The 20,756-nt window shown below is 36.8% G+C and overlaps 1 protein-coding gene and 1 long non-coding RNA gene across 7 annotated transcripts in view; both read left to right on the top strand.

Annotated features, from left to right (window-relative positions):
* Positions 1–4,118, top strand: part of LOC110454192 — a 104,128-nt gene extending 100,010 nt beyond the window's left edge. For all 6 annotated transcript variants that reach the window (XM_021503587.1, XM_021503572.1, XM_021503580.1 and 3 more), the window contains one exon: positions 333–4,118. In XM_021503587.1, the coding sequence (XP_021359262.1) occupies positions 378–3,290 (2,913 nt within the window). In that variant the 5' untranslated portion in view covers positions 333–377 and the 3' untranslated portion in view covers positions 3,291–4,118. The remainder of the gene's footprint in view (positions 1–332) is intronic.
* Positions 4,119–10,725: 6,607 nt separating this feature from the next.
* On the top strand, positions 10,726–17,073 carry LOC110454185. Its single transcript, XR_002463352.1, has 2 exons — positions 10,726–11,874; positions 11,930–17,073. It is a non-coding gene; the product is annotated as an uncharacterized LOC110454185 (long non-coding RNA).
* The last annotated feature ends 3,683 nt before the right edge of the window (positions 17,074–20,756 follow it).

The following is a 20,756-nucleotide window of genomic DNA, read 5'->3' as shown; positions in this document are numbered from 1 at the left end:
TGTAACAATTGATACCAAAGTTTGACCATGGTCAGAGACTGCAAAAATTGATACCAAAGTTTGACCAGTGGTCAGAGACTGTAACAATTGATACCAAAGTTTGACCGGTTTGCTCACTTTGACTTGGTCACTTTGGAAAAATGAAAAAACATATCACATGAAAGTAAATGCCATGAGAGGTGTATAAGATTCATGAGAGGTGTATAAGATAAATAGCTTTTACACAGCACGGTTGTTCCTTGACAATGTGCTAATTGATGTTTGTGTGAAATCTGTTGCTTAGTCATGTGATGATACTTTTAATGTGTGTTATTTCCTATTATTACCTGCAGGAGATCCATGGCTTCCCCAGATAAGTCACTGGCAGTGTGGTCAACATGAGAAGCTTGAATGACCATGACGAGATGGCCGTTGGAAATCCGGTGCCTCCCTCTACTGTAGCCACACTGGACAAAGTTGCCATGATGCTTAGTAGTGGTACCGGCCCCAATAATGGGGATGAGCCTCGGCGGCCTCTTATCAAACAGGAGGCTGTGGATGTGGAGGACAACTCCTCACGCTCTGGGCAATACCTAGGGATCAACCCTATCAGCGGGGAGCTACCCAAACAGCACAGTGACCCCGGCCTCCGCACAGCTAGGGAAGGCAGTTTTGAGGCAGAGACCTCCCATTGGAGTTATTTCCAACGGAAAGAGTATGAAACATTTCGTGAACAAAAGTCAGTAATAGAACGTTATAATGTTGAGACTTATTCCTCACAGTGGCAAGCCAATGTAGACCACAAAACCGTACTAAGGATGCCCCACAATGTCAGTGCTCCCAGTTTATTGCTTCAGACCCAGGAGGAACGGAGATATGAGTATCGTAAAAAGATGTTTGAGAAAGAAACAACAAATGTTAGTCATCCTGTTTTCTCCCAGATACGACCACAGCACAGTGAAGAAAGCTTCCGCGGTCATTATTCAGACATCAGTGGGTCTGAGGACAGTCCAAGTAGTCGAGAGGCTTCCCCATATACCAAGGACTTTGCTAGCCACTGTGTACAGGGCGACACTGGCTCATATGATGAAATCCCGCGAGAGGAAAAAAGAATCATTCACCAACCAACAAGTATTGTCATAACAAGTGATGACGATTGTGTGACAACAGTCAAAAGTGATGCAGACTTGTCTCCCTTAACAGAGGAAGGCAGAGCCCGCAGTAAACACTTATATCCTGGTAACTTCAAAAAGTTTTTACACGCAAGGTACTTAAAGAGCCAGATACACAGTGGATCGTCCTCATCAACAGACACATCCCTGGACCACTCCCAGGATAGGTCAGACACCTCTCTCGGGACGGCCTCACCAGATCTCCAGTCTTTTGAGACCAGCCTTGAGGTACCTGAAACAGCAGTGTCTCCTTCACTGTCTTTTGAGGCCAAATCACCAGAAGTGACTTCGGAAACTAGTGACGACGGAGACGTGTTCATGGGGCCTTCAGGGAAGCAGCCTTCAACCCAGAAACGCACAAAACCCCAATCACTACCTCAGGGTGGTAGTGGTGAACCTCTTGATCTCACAAACACTCCGTCTTTCCGAGGACCGATTCCCACGCCTCGAATATTTCCCCCTGACTCAGGTTTGTCTACCAGTGATCCTGATCTCATGAGCCCGTCAGCAGCCAAGCAGCAATTCTCTCCATATGTGCACCGCTCGTCAGGGGTGCTCACACCTCACTACATATCGTCTGCTCAATCCTCTCCCTTGTGTTCTGTCCCAGAGGGAGGCCATGTGTTTAACTTCAACCTGCCCAGTCCTTTTGAAGGATTCTATTCGGACCCTGAACTTCTGTCACCTAGTCCCATGTCACCTGGACTTCACTTTGCATTCCCACCTCGTGCTACTATGGTTACGTCTATGTCAGAACTCACTCGCCTTGCAGTGTCGCCACGTGCCTATTATCCTAATCAGCCATTGAAAGTACCAAGCCAAAAACTATCAACTAGTCCTGTCGGCAAAATGGAAGTAAATGAATCTCAGAGCCTTGAAGGAAGACGGACTGTGTCTGATTCTGATGCCTATTTGTGTCCAGTATGTACGCAAGTATTTCCATCCTATGATAATTTAGCTAAGCACATGGCAAAGCATCTGCCAACAGAGACGGTACGCCAGGCTGATAATAATAAAGTGCATTACTGTAAGGTGTGTAACCGCTGTTTTTCACGCAGTGACATGCTCACACGACACATGAGGCTGCACACGGGACTGAAGCCCTACGAATGTACTGACTGCGGCCAGGTGTTCAGTCGTAGTGACCACCTGAACACACATAAACGTACACATACAGGAGAGAAACCCTACAGGTGTCCGCAGTGTCCATATGCTGCATGTCGTCGGGACATGATCACCAGACATATGCGCACACATGCTAAGAGATCTGCAAAGCGAGGAAAGTATCTTTCAGTACCAGAACGGGAAGGTGATGTACGTAAAAGTTCAGTTTCTAGTACAGATACGACTGATTCCCAGGAGCAATCGATGAGGACATATTCTGCCTCTAGTGCGGACAGTTTAGATTTGGATAGTACTGGTTCAAAGCTATCTGTGAGTCGCGGAGACAGTGGTGAACGTTTCTCGGTAAGTAGAGGAGACAGTGGAGAATGGTCTCCATATCCAATAAGTAGGGGTGACAGTGGTGAGCGATTTTCCATTAGTCGAGGTGATAGTGGTGACCGGCAGCTTCCTGTTAGTCGTGGAGACAGTAGTGAGCGAGTGTTCCCAGGGTACAGTGAACGGTCATTTTCGGTTAGTCCGAGCGAGGGAGGGGAAAAATCATTCCCAGTAAGTCGTGGTGATAGTGGAGATCTACAGTTCCCCATCAGTCGCGGGGACAGTGGCGACATGGATTCCAAGGGTCGTCCGTGGACAAATACCAGTACAGATAGTACAGTGTTTGAGGATATAAGTCAGGGGCTGGAGAAAAGTCACAAGCTCAAACTGCTCCATCTCCATCGCGAAGCTGCTACTATCGACCCTAACTACGGCTATCGCAAGATGCGCAACTGGTCGACTGCGAGTTTTGAGAGTATAGATTCAGAGGATGGTAAATCACGGCCAGAGTCATTCGCAGAGGACACCCTGTTTGAGTATGAACATACGGGTGAGATGGGGAGGTATGGTGACAGTCCTTCTGCTGCTATGGAGAGGCTACAGAAGTGTAGGATCAGTACCGATGCTAGTATAGACCAGCATCAGTTACCGACCTCAGATAGGGAAGGAAACGGGGGCAGCAAAGATCAAGGGATGTAACTCTTAGAATTTTTAAGATCTTTTTAATGCCTTTTTTATTTGTACCCAGATATTGTCAACAGTAATTTTTGTTATTGTTGGTGATAAGACATTTGTTGTTATTTATAGTTATGGACATTGACTGTTGTATAATCAGTGTTTTATATCACAAATATTTTAAAACATGCACAATGAAAATTGATCTTAACTAATATATATGTGGATTGGACATTCCCAATGTATACATGTCCTCTGTGCCTAAATAGTCACAAGTGAATGTGAGGTAAAATGTCAACTTGTCCATGTAACACTTCCCTACAGCGTACAGAAAGACAAACTTCAGAATCCGAGTCTCGGAAGAAATGAAGTATCCCTGTAGTTACCCTGCAGAATGTGTTAGCTTAGCTTATCAGATTGTAATAATTTGTGTTTAAATCCAACCTATACAACCTAGATCTTACAGAAAAAAATCCTAAGTCTAGGAATAGATTTGAATTTTCTGATTAGTCATCTTGACCTTTGACCTTACCTTTGTGCCAATTTTAAGCCAGAACAGTTCAAGTTGGGATATATGCTCCATATAACCTAGGATTAAAGTTTGTTATTTGGAAACCGTTTCTTGAGTATAACTCGCTAATATCTAAGATTTCCCATCATCCCAACATGGCAAGCTTTGACTATTTGAAGATGAAGAATGTGGGACCTAGCTTCCCTGTGTTCTGTTGTTAACTAGTCCACAGAGATTGGTCTGGACTTGATGTAATCCACACTACTGTACTATAAGCTTGATTCCCGTCAAATACCTACTGGCTGTATCTAAATCAGATCTTTTATAGTTACAAGGGAGATTATTTTCATNGGGGGGGTGAATCTGATGGCCAAACTGTAACAAAACATTGATGACCTGAAACCCCAATCAGTATGATTTGTTAAACTTGTAAACTACAGAAGCCATCTTGTTGACATAAATACTTGCTGTTCTTTTTCTCAAATAAAAAGAAATAAACTTTTCCTGAAGTCAAATATGATATACAAATATTACATATATATTTATTGTTTCTTTCAAAATGTTCTGAAGTGTGTTATTGGCCCAAATCCTATATTATCAATTGTATTCTTTATTTATTTTATTACAATTTAAAGATATTTGTTAGCTAGGCAAAAGTGTTTATCTTTCTACAGTAGCAGCCTTACACAGTTTTAGTTTCAGTATTAATATTTTTTAAATATGTATTTTTAAAGAAAAAAGTTTTCAAAAGCAATAATTTGTGAAAAGTTTCTGAATTTTGCCTATTTTGTGTACTGTGCCTCATGACCACAGTACTATCACTAGTTTAATGTAATTTTGCTAATCAACATGGATTTTTATTAATAGCCACTTTTTGGAGATTTTATTTCATATTCCAAATAAATTATTCTGGTGTTAATAGCCAATGAACATTTTGTCATTGATGTGTAGATTTTTTAAATACTTACATGTGTTATCCTTCTGTTTTGATAGATTTTGATAAAAGAAAGATTGTGTCAGGGTGGTTGACGTTTCATTTTTTATCCATCAACAGTTACCTGAAGTAAACCACACTTTTACTTGTGATGAAAACAAAATTGGTGAACTGGAATAACAGCAAGATTTTTTGTTTATTATTTTCCTAAAAATAGTCACACATTTGTATGCTATATGCATGGAAAGATTCTGTTAAAGAAATAAATTGTGATGTTTTTACTCCCCAAAAGTAGATATAGAAAAGTTGCAGAGAACTTTGATATCAAGGTAGGAACATTGTTATAAGAAGCCATGGATCCGAAAAAACAGTTACAGAATTATAGTTTGAACTATTACAGTAAGTATAGTTGAGAGATTTTACAATTCTCCAGTAGACTAACACCACTTAAAAAGTCATTTATTGTACAGCGAGTTAAAACAAAAGATGGATTTCTGTAAGTGAATTCACTGATGTTTTTTTCCGTAGGTGAATTTTTATTTTACTGAAGAAGGGATGTGAGTTCATTTAAAAGAAAGGAAAGTATTAATTGTTTTGGTTGTCTAATCAGTCACATTCATTGTTTTATAAAGTTGTGATTTATGAAGCTGTCAGTACGATTCAATCAAAAGTAATTAAATGCATTTTTTTATCATAATTATCCTTTGATAAAATGGCTTTACATTTTCCCAAGGAGAACTTAATATTGTTCGTTATGGCAGACATGTTGGTAAAGTCTTCATAGGAACTATATGAAAGCCTAATAGTACAACTGTATCTGTTCCTTATGCTGGGGGATGATAAGGTCTCGGCCTCTGGTCGTACAACGTGGACACCGGACCTGATATCCACTTGGTTTTGGTACATGAATATGCCATTCATACTTGTTATAGAACTGTATTCTTCTATCTCCCTACCTACTTTATGTTGTACATGAAGACAAAAAGATGAAGCAATATTTTAAATTACCATGAAAGATTGATAGTAAAGTTGGTGCGTTCTTTTTAATTTTTGAATAGCATGCAAAAACAATAGAACATTCTACATAATGTAGCTGTGGCTTTCTCCCCATCTCCCTTGTAAAGGGAGGTAACTTCAATTGTTTATTTAGCATAGTTACATTTTTCTGATTTTCAGAAAAGAAAAAGAAACCTATCAAGTTCGCAAATATATATGAATTGAAAATTTGCAACGATATAATGTGATAGTTATAAGAATCTACGATCTTATTGACCATGTGAACAAAATACTTCATCTGATGAATGTCCACTCACAGCAAAATCACAACCAGGAAATGCTAAATGCCAGTTGCTTTAAGTTTAGAAATTTGCCTTTGTAAATGTATTTGCATAAGCACTCAAGGGTACATATCTATTTGGACAAATTAACACACCTTCTCTTCTTTCATTGAACAACTGTGTTTCAGAAAACACCTGTTGGAATAGTTTACACTAGAAAAATTAACAGAGATAGCATGTAATGTACTGCTAAAATATCACTAAATATGTTTATTATATGTTAGTTACAGAAAGAGACATATTGGTGAATTACTTAACACAGTATAGTGGTTTGTTTACAGAGTCTTTATAGACAGTATAGAACTTGTTAGTCAGGACAAAACCAGAGAATCAACACGTTTTTAAATGTTTGAGAATTTTTTCAAGAACACTGACAATCATAATGCATGAATCTGAACATTTCACTTAAGAAATTTTAAAAGAAACAAATGTTCAGCTAACAAGGTTCCATGGTGTATGATATTTAATGTTAGTGGAAGCTACGATTATATAATTATAACCATACTGTTACCCTATGGTGTATGATCTTTAATGTTAGTGGAAGCTTCGATTATATAGTTATAACCATACTGTTACCCTATGGTGTATGATCTTTAATGTTAGTGGAAGCTACGATTATATAATTATAGCCATACTGTTACCCTATGGTGTATTATCTTTAATGTTAGTGGAAGCTTCGATTATATAGTTATAACCATACTTTTACCCTATGGTGTATGATCTTTAATTTTAGTGGAAGCTTCGATTATATAGTTATAACCATACTGTTACCTTATGGTGTATGATCTTTAATGGTAGTGGAAGCTACGATTATATAATTATAACCGGGGGGGTACCCTATGGGGTATGATCGTTAATGTTAGTGGAAGCTACGATGATATAGTTATAACCATACTGTTACCCTATGGAACCTTGGTGCAGAATTTATATTATTGAAACCTTCATCAATATTTGGTGGAACAAGAAGTGCTTTAGAACGTTTGTACTCAGATGGGTTCTCTTTGAGAGGACGTTTACGTATCAACAGAGGCAATAGTTTCTTATGAAATTATAAAAAACTAGTGGTGTACATGGGAGTATTATCTGCCCTATTCCACCTATCTAAATGGGATAACCCTTATAGAACCTTGGTATGACCCGGTGAATCTTCATGCAAAGTTAAATCGGATGCATTTCATTGAGTTTATTTTTATACATAGAAATGTATCCAAGATTGTTTTTACTTAATATTTCCATCTCAATATGGGCTACAGAGGAAGTCAAGGTGAAGGTTCTGTACACTTTATAGGATTAATGGAAAAGCAATTAAATGAATGCATCACGGCTGTTTCCTGTAACAAACAGTGAGAGATGTGCTGGACCATTCAGTATTTGTTTTGATGAGTTGATAAAATGTTTGGCCTTGTATACAATATGACAATATGGACATTCAAAATGTATAAACATTGTAAATATTGTACATAACACGACACCTGGAGCGTAGAATCAAACAACGATGCATGAATTTCTTTCGGTTTAATTTATTTATAACCTCTTTTAATTCTGTCTTTGATGCTGTTGAATGTGAGATTTTTATAGTATTTTATTCATCCACACTTTTAACTTTGAAACAATGTTTAGATGAAGTAAGTTTGTGCCTGGAGAATTAAAAAGAAATTGATCTTTTTTCATATAAATAGTAAGATAATAGAAAAACGTTTTTCTGCAGTCGGATCATCAATATCAAATTAAAAATTCTGTGTGAACCATTGCTTGTAGAACTAGATTGTCAGACGTTAAGTGGAGTTGGTTGTGTATGATATATATTTACATCTAAAACTTGACAGTTAGCAAAATGCTGTTTTTATTTTGATCTTATTCAATATGTGCTCTGATGTATTCAGCCAGTATTGATAAACACATTTTATTCAGAAAGAGAGTTCCTCAAAATGAGCATCTCATTACAGGGGATATGTTCAGCGGTGAGCATGGTCTGATAGTGATCAAGGCACACATTTTATATTTTTACTACTCCAGGACTCGGATCAACCTAGAAAACTGGGTTTGCCAAGACTTAATTTAGTCATTTTGACTGATTAATGCAACTAATTTTCAGTTTTTCTCTGATAATTGTACTTGCTGGCTCTGTCTGTTTGTTTGGTGACAAAGTTTCAAAATATACAGCTGTTCTTCACCTGGTCCGGGGTTCACTGCATTCAATAGAATAAGTAAAACATTTAAATTAACTGGACCAATACTTTCACAAGTAATAGTGAAAACATTTGGAGAAAATTGAATAAAGCAAAACAAATCTTAGTGATGTTTAGAGAAATGGAAGAAAGTTTCACATTTTTATGAGTAAATCACATGAGCAGTATAATGCAGAATATAATTTAACTGATTCAATTTGTTAGCTTCCATAGATAGGTTTTTAAACAGCAGTGGCGTACTATGGTATTTATACAGCGGTCTCTGGCGTACTATGGTATTTATACAGCGGTCTCGAAAACTCCAAACTTGGTATGTGGCAACCGGAGATTGGAGGGCAGGGAACAATAANTGTGTTTTAGTGGAGGGTCCACACACCTGTAATAAGGTAAGACCTTGTAGAGGGTTGATATCAGAGTTAGGTCGCTGTAACCTTTTGTGTTTTAGTGGAGGGTCCACACACCTGTAATAAGGTAAGACCTTGTAGAGGGTTGATATCAGAGTTAGGTCGCTGTAACCTTTTGTGTTTTAGTGGAGGGTCCACACACCTGTAATAAGGTAAGACCTTGTAGAGGGTTGATATCAGAGTTAGGTCGCTGTAACCTTTTGTGTTTTAGTGGAGGGTCCACACACCTGTAATAAGGTAAGACCTTGTAGAGGGTTGATATCAGAGTTAGGTCGCTGTAACCTTTTGTGTTTTAGTGGAGGGTCCACACACCTGTAATAAGGTAAGACCTTGTAGAGGGTTGATATCAGAGTTAGGTCGCTGTAACCTTTTGTGTTTTAGTGGAGGGTCCACACACCTGTAATAAGGTAAGACCTTGTAGAGGGTTGATATCAGAGTTAGGTCGCTGTAACCTTTTGTGTTTTAGTGGAGGGTCCACACACCTGTAATAAGGTAAGACCTTGTAGAGGGTTGATATCAGAGTTAGGTCGCTGTAACCTTTTGTGTTTTAGTGGAGGGTCCACACACCTGTAATAAGGTAAGACCTTGTAGAGGGTTGATATCAGAGTTAGGTCGCTGTAACCTTTTGTGTTTTAGTGGAGGGTCCACACACCTGTAATAAGGTAAGACCTTGTAGAGGGTTGATATCAGAGTTAGGTCGCTGTAACCTTTTGTGTTTTAGTGGAGGGTCCACACACCTGTAATAAGGTAAGACCTTGTAGAGGGTTGATATCAGAGTTAGGTCGCTGTAACCTTTTGTGTTTTAGTGGAGGGTCCACACACCTGTAATAAGGTAAGACCTTGTAGAGGGTTGATATCAGAGTTAGGTCGCTGTAACCTTTTGTGTTTTAGTGGAGGGTCCACACACCTGTAATAAGGTAAGACCTTGTAGAGGGTTGATATCAGAGTTAGGTCGCTGTAACCTTTTGTGTTTTAGTGGAGGGTCCACACACCTGTAATAAGGTAAGACCTTGTAGAGGGTTGATATCAGAGTTAGGTCGCTGTAACCTTTTGTGTTTTAGTGGAGGGTCCACACACCTGTAATAAGGTAAGACCTTGTAGAGGGTTGATATCAGAGTTAGGTCGCTGTAACCTTTTGTGTTTTAGTGGAGGGTCCACACACCTGTAATAAGGTAAGACCTTGTAGAGGGTTGATATCAGAGTTAGGTCGCTGTAACCTTTTGTGTTTTAGTGGAGGGTCCACACACCTGTAATAAGGTAAGACCTTGTAGAGGGTTGATATCAGAGTTAGGTCGCTGTAACCTTTTGTGTTTTAGTGGAGGGTCCACACACCTGTAATAAGGTAAGACCTTGTAGAGGGTTGATATCAGAGTTAGGTCGCTGTAACCTTTTGTGTTTTAGTGGAGGGTCCACACACCTGTAATAAGGTAAGACCTTGTAGAGGGTTGATATCAGAGTTAGGTCGCTGTAACCTTTTGTGTTTTAGTGGAGGGTCCACACACCTTTAATAAGGTAAGACCTTGTAGAGGGTTGATATCAGAGTTAGGTCGCTGTAACCTTTTCTGTGTACACCTGTCATTGACAGGTTGTCTTATAGTACAGCCTTTGTTCATCTGTTCAACATTTTATTGACACATTTGCACTTATATGTACAAATTGTAAAACCCCGGTTCAGCTACCAGTGAAACCTACTTAACATTGGTTGATATATTTCCACACTATATAATGTTTATATATAGTGTCTATCTTGTTACTCCTTGGGTCTATATTGATGTACCTTCCTGGTGTTTTCTCTTGGTCACGTTACCAGGAATGTACTGAGGACTAACAGTTACGCCTTTATACCTTTACTGTTGTGACTACTGATCGGTGTGACACTCTCACGCTATTGCCTAATGTTGCAGCACAGTGCAATTATAGTCTCAATATTTTATCATTTTATCATACATTAGGATGTAACAAAATACTGAACGTTTACATCAGAGGATCTATTGAAAATGTTTGAAATAAAAAAAATCTATGAACTCATTCACCCCTGTAATTTCATAATGAACTATTCCAACCATTGAATTGGAAGAGTTCAAATACCTATTCAGGGGTGAATGAGTTAAATTATTAAAAACATTCAAGGAGAAAACAAAATAATACACCATTCAGGTTTGATCAGGACAATTGTTTTATAGGTGAACACAATCTTGTTGATAGTATTATTTAAAAGTAAAAGACTATCATGCATTGTCACTGTTCACTGACTATGCTGGAAGTACATAAGTTTTATGATAAGGAGCAAATGATAACAAAACCAGCTTTTCCCGCTGTTTTGTTAGGTTATTGAAAAACTGACACAGACATTATTCTTCTTCATTACAAAGCGATATATTTGTTGCTATATCTTCCCCCTGATGTTAACAATATGCAATTTTCTTAATCACTCTAAGAAAGATATAAAATCTCCCTTTTTGTTTGTGATTCCTGTGAAAAGCAACATTTTCAGTAGGATCAGTTCTCACCTATTTACCCAAAAAACACCTTTTTTAGACAATTAAGATAGGATTATTTTTTCATGAAAACTGTGAAAATTGGTCTTTTCATTGTCTAATTTGATATTCCTTTTTTTTCGTCCACAGAAATTATACTGTGATATTGCCATCCTGCTAAATTCAATCTATTGGATCTTTGAAATGAAATTTACCGTCGAGACTCTTCTTTTTTCTATTAGTTACACTATCTTAAATATGTTTTCAACACTTTCAACCGGGTTTGAACTTTGTTATTCATTTGTAACTTCTATCTGTAAATGGTTTCTTACAAAAGCGATTCTAAAACTCGTTTTGTTTTAATTGATAAAAAATGCTTTGATGGTCCTTTTTCTTGTTTATGATAAGAATACATATGTGCAGTTGTTATAGATGTGTGGATGATGCTATAGATATTGTATTGAGTGAGGCGGGACATTGAAACAAACAATGAGAATCATTGTCAGATAACGTAGTCATTTTTTATGGATATGTACGAATATATATTATATATATATTGATATACATTGTATTATATTGATGAACATTGTGAAGTATAAAAATGATTTTTATTTAATTCTTTATTTTAAAAAAATGTGCTTTGACCAAGATTATGACATTTCCTTTTTATCAGGGTAGTTTTTTTTCATGTTGGCCGATAAACAGTTTGTGTCATCTTGAATTCTTGTGTCACATGGGTATCTCTCTTTTATACAGGTTAAAACCACACAACATCTAATGGAATAATAGAACCTATTATTATATAATACAGGCTAAAACCACACAACATCTAATGGAATAATAGAACCTATTATTATATAATACTGGCTAAAACTACACAACATCTAATGGAATAATAGAACCTATTAAGCTTTCACATGGAGTGATACTCCCCATAGCTTTTTTACATTTCAATTTTGCACAAAACAAACTTGAAAATATATGGCAATAGTTATTAAAAAAATGTTTTGTTTGTTCGACAACATTAAGATAACATTCTACCCATTCCATGTGAACATCTTTACCCACTCGCACATTATAAACTGTGTTATATATATAAAGGGAGATAACTCCTCTTTCATTATTGCAGGACATTTATTATTTTGTACTTACCATAGACAGAAAGGTCATACTTACTGATAATCTAGGCCTCTCATGATGATCCCAACATTTACTTACTTATAATCTAGCTCTCATGATGATCCCAACATATACTTACTTATAATCTAGCTCTCATGATGATCCCAACATTTACTTACTTATAATCTAGCTCTCATGATGATCCCAAAATTTACTTACTTATAATCTAGGCCTCTCATGATGATCCCAACATTTACTTCAAAATGGTTATTGATCATAACTTAAGTTTTGGAAGACAAAAACAAATATTTTGAAAAGTGTTTTTTTTTTGGTGTTAAATAGTATGTCTAAAAATAGCTGTAAATACATGATACATTTCAGAAAGATACGAAGGTTGCAATATGTATTTTCAAATTTTGATTAATGTTAAAATAAATGGTTTTTATTGGTAGGGTAAGAAATATCTCATGGTAGGGTAAGAAATATCTCATGGTAGAGTAAGAAATATCTCATGGTAAAGTAAGAAGTATCTCATGGTAGGGTAAGAAATATCTCATGGTAGGGTAAGAAATATCTCATGGTAGAGTAAGAAGTATCTCATGGTAAAGTAAGAAATATCTCATGGTAAAGTAAGAAATATCTCATGGTAGGGTAAGAAATATCTCAATATCTCATTAAGAGTAAGAAATATCTCGTGGTAGAGTAAGAAATATCTCAATTGGGTGTAAAGAATTCTGATTAGGCTGGGTTTGCTCACAGTTTTGTTGGTAGTAGGGAAACATCTTTTACTTTTAACTAAATACAGAACAAGATTTATTTCTGCTCTGATATGTAAGTGTTCAGTGTTACTATATCTGTTATAAACAGGACAGGACATCTGACCCTGTGTATATAACCCTGCATTAACAGATTGAGATCCTATGTGACAACAAGGTACACATACCTGTTTATATATTGGCTATGTGCCTAGCACAAAACCAACTCTCATTTGTAGATTTCCATGGAAACCAAAAACACAAAATGTCATGTTTACTCACAGGTAATATTTACATCCCTGTGTGAAAACTCCATGTTATATTAACACTTGCATTTAATTTCAAAGTTTTATTTTTTTAATTGGATTATTGCAAGTGTACATTAATTCATTAGCCATTATCCTGATCCGTTCGTTGCCGCATGTACTGGAGTAGTTGATAAGTAGTCTGAGGTCACTTGACCTATTTTGTTAGTGTGTAGGTCAACTCCTGCTGTGCAGGCTCTCAGTTGTTCAATCATGTTTAGCGCTAGTAGTTGAGGCACAGGTTTGTTTCCAAGCTTATCAAGATACTTCCTTCCTATACGAGGAATACATTCGATTATGATGTCTAGATTATAATATGAAACATCCCAATAGTTTTCAATGCCAAATTTGTTCAGAATTTCAAAGACTAAACTATTGTGCTGCTGGAAAGATTAACTCCATTATACCTAAGAGAAACTGTCCATCATACAGATGGGTGTTTACTTACTAAACGGTATGCGTCCCTAGATATACCTGGTTCCTAATTGCACTGTCGTGTTTTAGCATTGTACAAACATCAAGGTAAATATTAATGAAATGTGATGCCAAAAGAATGTAAGCTTTAAGGAGAACATTTCAATAATATGTCATTTTATCAAGTTAATAGGTTAACAGCCAATCATTTTCTGATGTACTGTTTAGTTGGGAAACTAAAGTGTGTTCATAAAAAGCACCAATCAGTTAGTACATATACTACAAAGCCTGTTTGGAATAGTGCACGCTTTAAAGCTAAAATGACACATGTATTAAGGCTGTGATATTTAAATTACAACAATATTAGCTTTTTTTGTAATTTTCCTTCAGATGACGTTAAATGTGTATCCCGAAATTTCAGTGCTGCAGAGTTGAATAGGAAGCTATATTTAAGAGTTTAACATGTACACTGAATGAAAATTGCATGAAGTAACTGTTATGTTTCAGATGTTAAACCTTTTATATATTATCCTATAATGTGGATGTTTCCTGGCTGTAACGGAAAGATACCCGAGAGAAATCAAACTTTTTTTCGCTCAACACAAAGCTTGTTAAAATGATTAATGGCTCACGTGACAACAACGATATGTTTTGATCAATATAAAACAATGCCTATTTTACATCTGTAGTATAGTGTTTTTCAACATTCTTAGTGGAGACTGATTACTGACGCCAAAAATTTACATGAAATCAAAAACATGTTGTCAGTTGATTTTGAATTCATTACAGTCATATATTATTCATTTAAGATAGATTATACATGGATTAATTCTTCAATTTAAGAAAAGAAAGGAAGATGTAAGATGAAACAATCAAAACATTGATTGATCCCAATAGTCTCTCGGCACATACCGGTATACTAATTGATGTAAGTAGTTAAACATTCAACTTATGTGTTTTAGTAAAACACATTTTCCAATTATAATTCATAATGTTATTAAATTATTTTAAGGAAAAGGGAGGTTTTTGAATTATATAGGAAAACCAAAACAATAAAATATAGCTTTAACATATTAAAAATGACGCTGTATTACTCTGTGCAAATGAAATGCTAGTATCAATTTCAACAGAAACATTTATTACTGGATAAATCCAAGTTAATGTAATTGTAGTAGGTATAATCGGATACTTGTAATTACCCAAACTAAGTGCATCCTTCTGAGTGGCAGGACCACTAATACGACAAAGGGTGCAAAATAAATACTACCAACAACTTGTAACATAAATGGGAGAGGCATATAAGGGAAACATGTTCATATACAATATAGAATTAATAACCTTACGTGCTATTCTGTGACATTTAGTAATAGTGACACGATCAAAATACCAAAATATTAACATAATTTTCTGCAATTCACGTGTAAGAATTCTTGTGACATGGATTCAATTTAAAACATTGATAGCTGGGAAATTAATTTCTCCTATTTAGTTTTACCACATCTTTTCATTCATCAATTAGTTCATAGATAAACCTCATTAATTTAAGATTAACTCTACCTCATTTCCCCTAACGCACAGTAGTCTTATTTGTATTGTACATGTCCAGATAATATTGCATAATAAAATCTGTATCAGTCATTATATAGTGAATGTTGATAAAATCATTTTGTATTAAAGCCGACAGATTCATGCTTCACATGTCAGCAGTATTTGATTCTAGTGGTCTGTTATCAATGTTGATGTGAAGCAAGAAAAGAAAATATTTGGCAGATACCAGGTATAAAACTAGCTGTTATATTCTAACATACTCGCAAGCTGAACTTCATGGTCTTAATCTATTATTTATTGCAATATTTCGTAATTTCATTGAGAATTTAGGAAAAACAACAACAATTTTTTCGCGAAAATAAACTTTGCCTTCTAGGTTGCAGTTATGGATTAGAAGCTGCCGCTTTCTAGTTTCCCCAACCTTTATTGGAGAATAAACCTGCCAAAACAGGTGTTTAAAGTCCTTTCTTCTTTCCAACCATTATTCATTAGTTAATGCTGCTTTCTATAGCGTTTGCTTTAATTATTTTGAAGTAAAAAGAGTGCTCGATATTTTCCGCAGGGAAGGCAATGAGCAAATCTGAGATTTGTTCATTTTGAGGGAAAGTATTTTAATGTATGTATATATTGTATTTGAAATCATCAGTGAAACTGATTAGCAATCATGCGAGCGGAACACTGTTTACTTTTCGTATAGAAACAATAAACAGATTTGACATCTAGTTACTAGATGAACTATATACACGTTAGATATTGTCCCTAGTCCCATTTTCTCTCAAAATCTTGAACTCCTGCATTGAATGCCTCCAATTATTTTCACCATTGTACTTTTATTAATGAGTTGTTATTTCATTAATAATATTTCCTAATTCACTGGAGAAAATTACCAATTTTACTATATAAAAGATCATATGTTAACTCAATTTAAATATTCATTTATATGTCATTTTGATGATAAAATGAAATTTAGTTTGGCATAAGTTTGAAAATGAAGAAAAGCTGAAGCCCAAAACTGCAGGGTTTTTTTGTAGAGAAATCGGGGCAAGGTGTACAAAAGCTTTGGTGTTTGTTTTTGTTGATATCTGTTACTGATTGTAAAGCTGTTATATAGATACCTGGCTCCGGAACACCTGTCCTGTATTGTGTTTCCTTAGGCTAGGAGTATCGGTATCTTTGTTGTTGTGTTGACAGTAAAATGATAAATACTGGACAGGCCATAGCTTCAGATTAAGTGCTGCATACATATGTCATTAGTTCATTGATGATATGATATTCATTCATTCCTTCATTATGTCATTGAACCATCAGATCGTACCATTGTTACAGACGAGGGTATGTCGCAGTGAATGTAATCATGGTGACATTGTTTCAATCTATATTGCATAACAATCTTTTATTATGAATGTTTTTTACTTAAATATTTAAAAAATAGATCACTTTTTTTTCTATTCAAACAAAATATGAGTATGTTAAATATATTTAATAAAACAAAAACTAAGAATGTATTAATTTGACAAATGTCAAAGTTTTTCAATAATATATATAATTGATATGCCAGAACAGTACGAGATGTTCTGCTGTAAAATTTCACTACATATTCGTTGTCATATTGTGTCACCAAGGTAACTTGATAATACTTTCCAATCGCTGCCTTGGTGACGTACGTGGCATATCACCATGGTTACATTCTCGTCCATTGTTGTTTATTTTCATGTTTCCCACTGGTGCTAGTAAACCCGGTGGCTATTACCTCAGCCGATCATGTTGTCTATTATGTCATTATTACGTGGATTAAAGAAGCTTTAATACAATAACTTAGTGTGCTTGTTTATTTTGTGTCACGTTATTCCTGAACGTCCATTTAATATTACAGTGATCACCGGTAGTTTCGGCGGGATTAGCGTGTAGGTTGTTTGAGCCGAACTCTGCTAGTTTAGGATCCTTCAAATAGATCATCCGTGATGTTTAATGTACCATGCCGCCAAACTTTGCTCTTTTTTTAGCTCACCTGGCACGGAGTGCAGTGACCCCCCCCCCCCCGACAGGTTACAGCACGATCACTTTAACTTCACTAGCGTTAGAGGCAATATCATTGTCTAGTGTAATAGTTTTACAGCATTGTCTGCTGTTAGTCTCGCAGTGTGAATACTTGTTTGCTCTTCAATAGACTTAATAGTGATCTAATTCAAATGATGTTCTAAGGGACTTTTAATTTGCGATCTTATCATCTTGCTCCAAACACATTTTTTACGAGGTATTTGATTAACGAAGTTAATGTAATATAGTATCAGCATAGTGTTATCCACTCAAGAGCCTTGTGCTAAAAGCAATTCATTTGATAAGTATGTTTTTTGTGAACTTTTTGGAAATGCAAAAGAACCAATCCTTCATGCAAACAAATTTTATTTCGTAATAAATCCATGTTAATTTATATCAATAACGATATTGATGAGATCAAATGAATCGTAAAGCGTTAGTACTATTGCATTGCGCCTAGGCACTTGTGTTCTTACTTTGACCAATGAAAACATCCAAGGTCGAAGGTGACCAAAGACACCATGTATCACACTGCTATATTTGACGATGTGTTTATCACCATAGAAACGCGTAGTATGGATTAATACCAGTATTTCACTGGTGCGAACATACCCTAGCCTCAACACACAAGGTTGGAGTTGCATCTCGTATAACCAAAGATATCACTTCTGATTATTGTTTATCTAATAAAAACAGTATTTTAAGTTTAACATTTCAACAAACATAACAGTTTACAACTAACATTTATTTCTGAATTACTGTCTTCAGCCAAGTATTTTGTAAATCACTTGAATTATTCTGTGGTGTATACTGCTATGAAGCATGTCTGTGCCAAGTCTGCCAGAGATTATAACTGTGTATTGGAAACTTCTATACTACGTCTAAAAAACAAGTGTTCTGAGAGTCAAAACGAAACAGGCTTGGACCTGGACCACCAATCACATTAAGATTGTGTAACCACCTGCGCTACCTGTACAACCATACATTAAGACTGTAACCACCTGAGCTACCTGTATAACCAATCATTAAGACTGTAACCACCTGAGCTACCTGTACAACCAATCACATTAAGACTGTAACCACCTGCGCTACCGGGACCTCCAATCACATTAAGATTGTCTAACCACCTGAGCTACCTGTACAACCAATCACATTAAGACTGTAACCACCTGCACTACCTGTATAACCAATCATTAAGACTGTAACCACCTGAGCTACCGGGACCTCCAATCACATTAAGATTGTCTAACCACCTGAGCTACCTGTACAACCAATCATTAAGACTGTAACCACCTGAGCTACCTGGACCTCCAATCACATTAAGATTGTGTAACCACCTGAGCTACCTGTACCACCAATCACATTAAGATTGTCTAAACCACCTGAGCTACCTGTACAACCAATCATTAAGATTGTCTAACCACCTGAGCTACCGGGACCTCCAATCACATTACGATTGTCTAACCACCTGAGCTACCTGTACCACCAATCACATTAAGATTGTCTAACCACCTGAGCTACCTGTACCACCAATCACATTAAGATTGTCTAACCACCTGAGCTACCTGTACCACCAATCACATTAAGGTTGTCTAACCACCTGAGCTACCGTGACCTCCAAACACATTAAGATTGTGTAACCACCTGAGCTACCTGTACAACCAATCGTTAAGATTGTCTAAACCACCTGAGCTACCTGTACCACCAATCACATTAAGATTGTCTAAGCTACCTGTACCACCAATCACATTAAGATTGTGTTTCTACCTAGACTTTTCTATTGTTTTACCTGCAATTGGGCAGAGATTGTTAAAGTGAAAAATGAGTGCAATAACGTCAATGCACAGGGGAAAACTACAACTACAGGGGTAAAAAAGGACCACTACAGGGGTAAAAAAGGACCACTAAAGGAATTGTGATCGAACAAAACCAGGTACAGGGTTAAAAAGGATTTCTATAAGGAAATGTGAAAGGACAACCTCAACACGTATAAATGAAAAGGCAAATCCTGAAATAGTGGGTAAACTGCAATAGGAATCGAAGTACAACTACACGGGATGACAGACATGCAATGACAACTACGACATGTCAGTAGTGACAACAATGACAGGCTTGAAATGACAACTATGACAGGCATGTAATGACAACTACGACAGTCATGTAATGACAACTATGACAGGCATGTAATGACAACTATGACAGGCATGTAATGACAACACGAGAGGCATGTTATGACAACTACAACATGTCAACAGCGACAACTACGACATACCAGTTGTGAAAAATACGACACACCAGTAGTGACCACTATGGCATGCATGTAATGACCACTATGGCAGGCATGTTATGGCAACTATGACAGGCACTAATGACCACTATGACACGCATGTAATGACCACTATGACAGGCATGTTATGACCACTATGACAGGCACTAATGACCAGTATGACAGGCATGTAATGACCACTATGACAGGCACTAATGACCAGTGTGACAGGCATGTAATGACAACTATGACAGGCACTAATGACCACTATGACAGCCACTAATGACCAGTATGACAGGCATGTAATTACCACTATTACAGGCACTAATGACCAGTATGACAGGCACTAATGACCACTATGACATGCATGTTATGGCAACTATGACAGGCACTAAGGACCACTATGACAGGCACTAATGACCACTATGACACGCATGCAATGACCACTATGACAGGCATGTTATGACCCCTATGACAGGCACTAATGACCAGTATGACAGGCACTAATGACCACTATGACAAGCACTAATGACCACTATGACAGGCACTAATGACCAGTATGACATGTTATGGCAACTATGACAGGCATGTAATGACCACTGGCACTGTGACAGACACTAATGACCACTATGACAGGCAGAACTATGACCACTATGACAGGCACTAATGACCACTATGAAGGCATGTAATGACAACTATAACAGGCATGTAATGACCACTATGACAGGCACTAATGACCGGTATGACAGGCACTAATGACCAGTATGACAGGCACTAATGATCAGTATGACAGGCACTAATAACCACTATGACAGGCACTAATGCCCACTATGACAGGCACTAATGACCAGTATGACAGGCACTAATGACCACTATGACAGGCATGTAATGACCACTATGACAGGCATGTAATGGCAACTATGACAGGCATGTAATGACAACTATGACATGCACAAATGACCACTATGACAGGCACAGCTATGACAGTCACTAATGACCACTAGGACAGGCACTAATGATCACTATGACAGGCATGTAATGACACCTATGGCAGGCATGTAATGACAACTATGACAGGCACTAATGACCACTATGACAGGCATGTTATGGCAACTATGACAGGCACTAATGACCACTATGACAGGCACTAATAACCACTATGACAGGCACTAAAGACCACTATGACAGGCACTT

This window comes from Mizuhopecten yessoensis, unplaced genomic scaffold (assembly GCF_002113885.1).
Source record: "Mizuhopecten yessoensis strain PY_sf001 unplaced genomic scaffold, ASM211388v2 scaffold915, whole genome shotgun sequence".
Lineage (NCBI taxonomy): Eukaryota > Metazoa > Mollusca > Bivalvia > Pectinida > Pectinidae > Mizuhopecten > Mizuhopecten yessoensis.
Note: the sequence above shows the minus strand (reverse complement) of the source record. Positions and strands in the feature narration are given on the sequence as shown.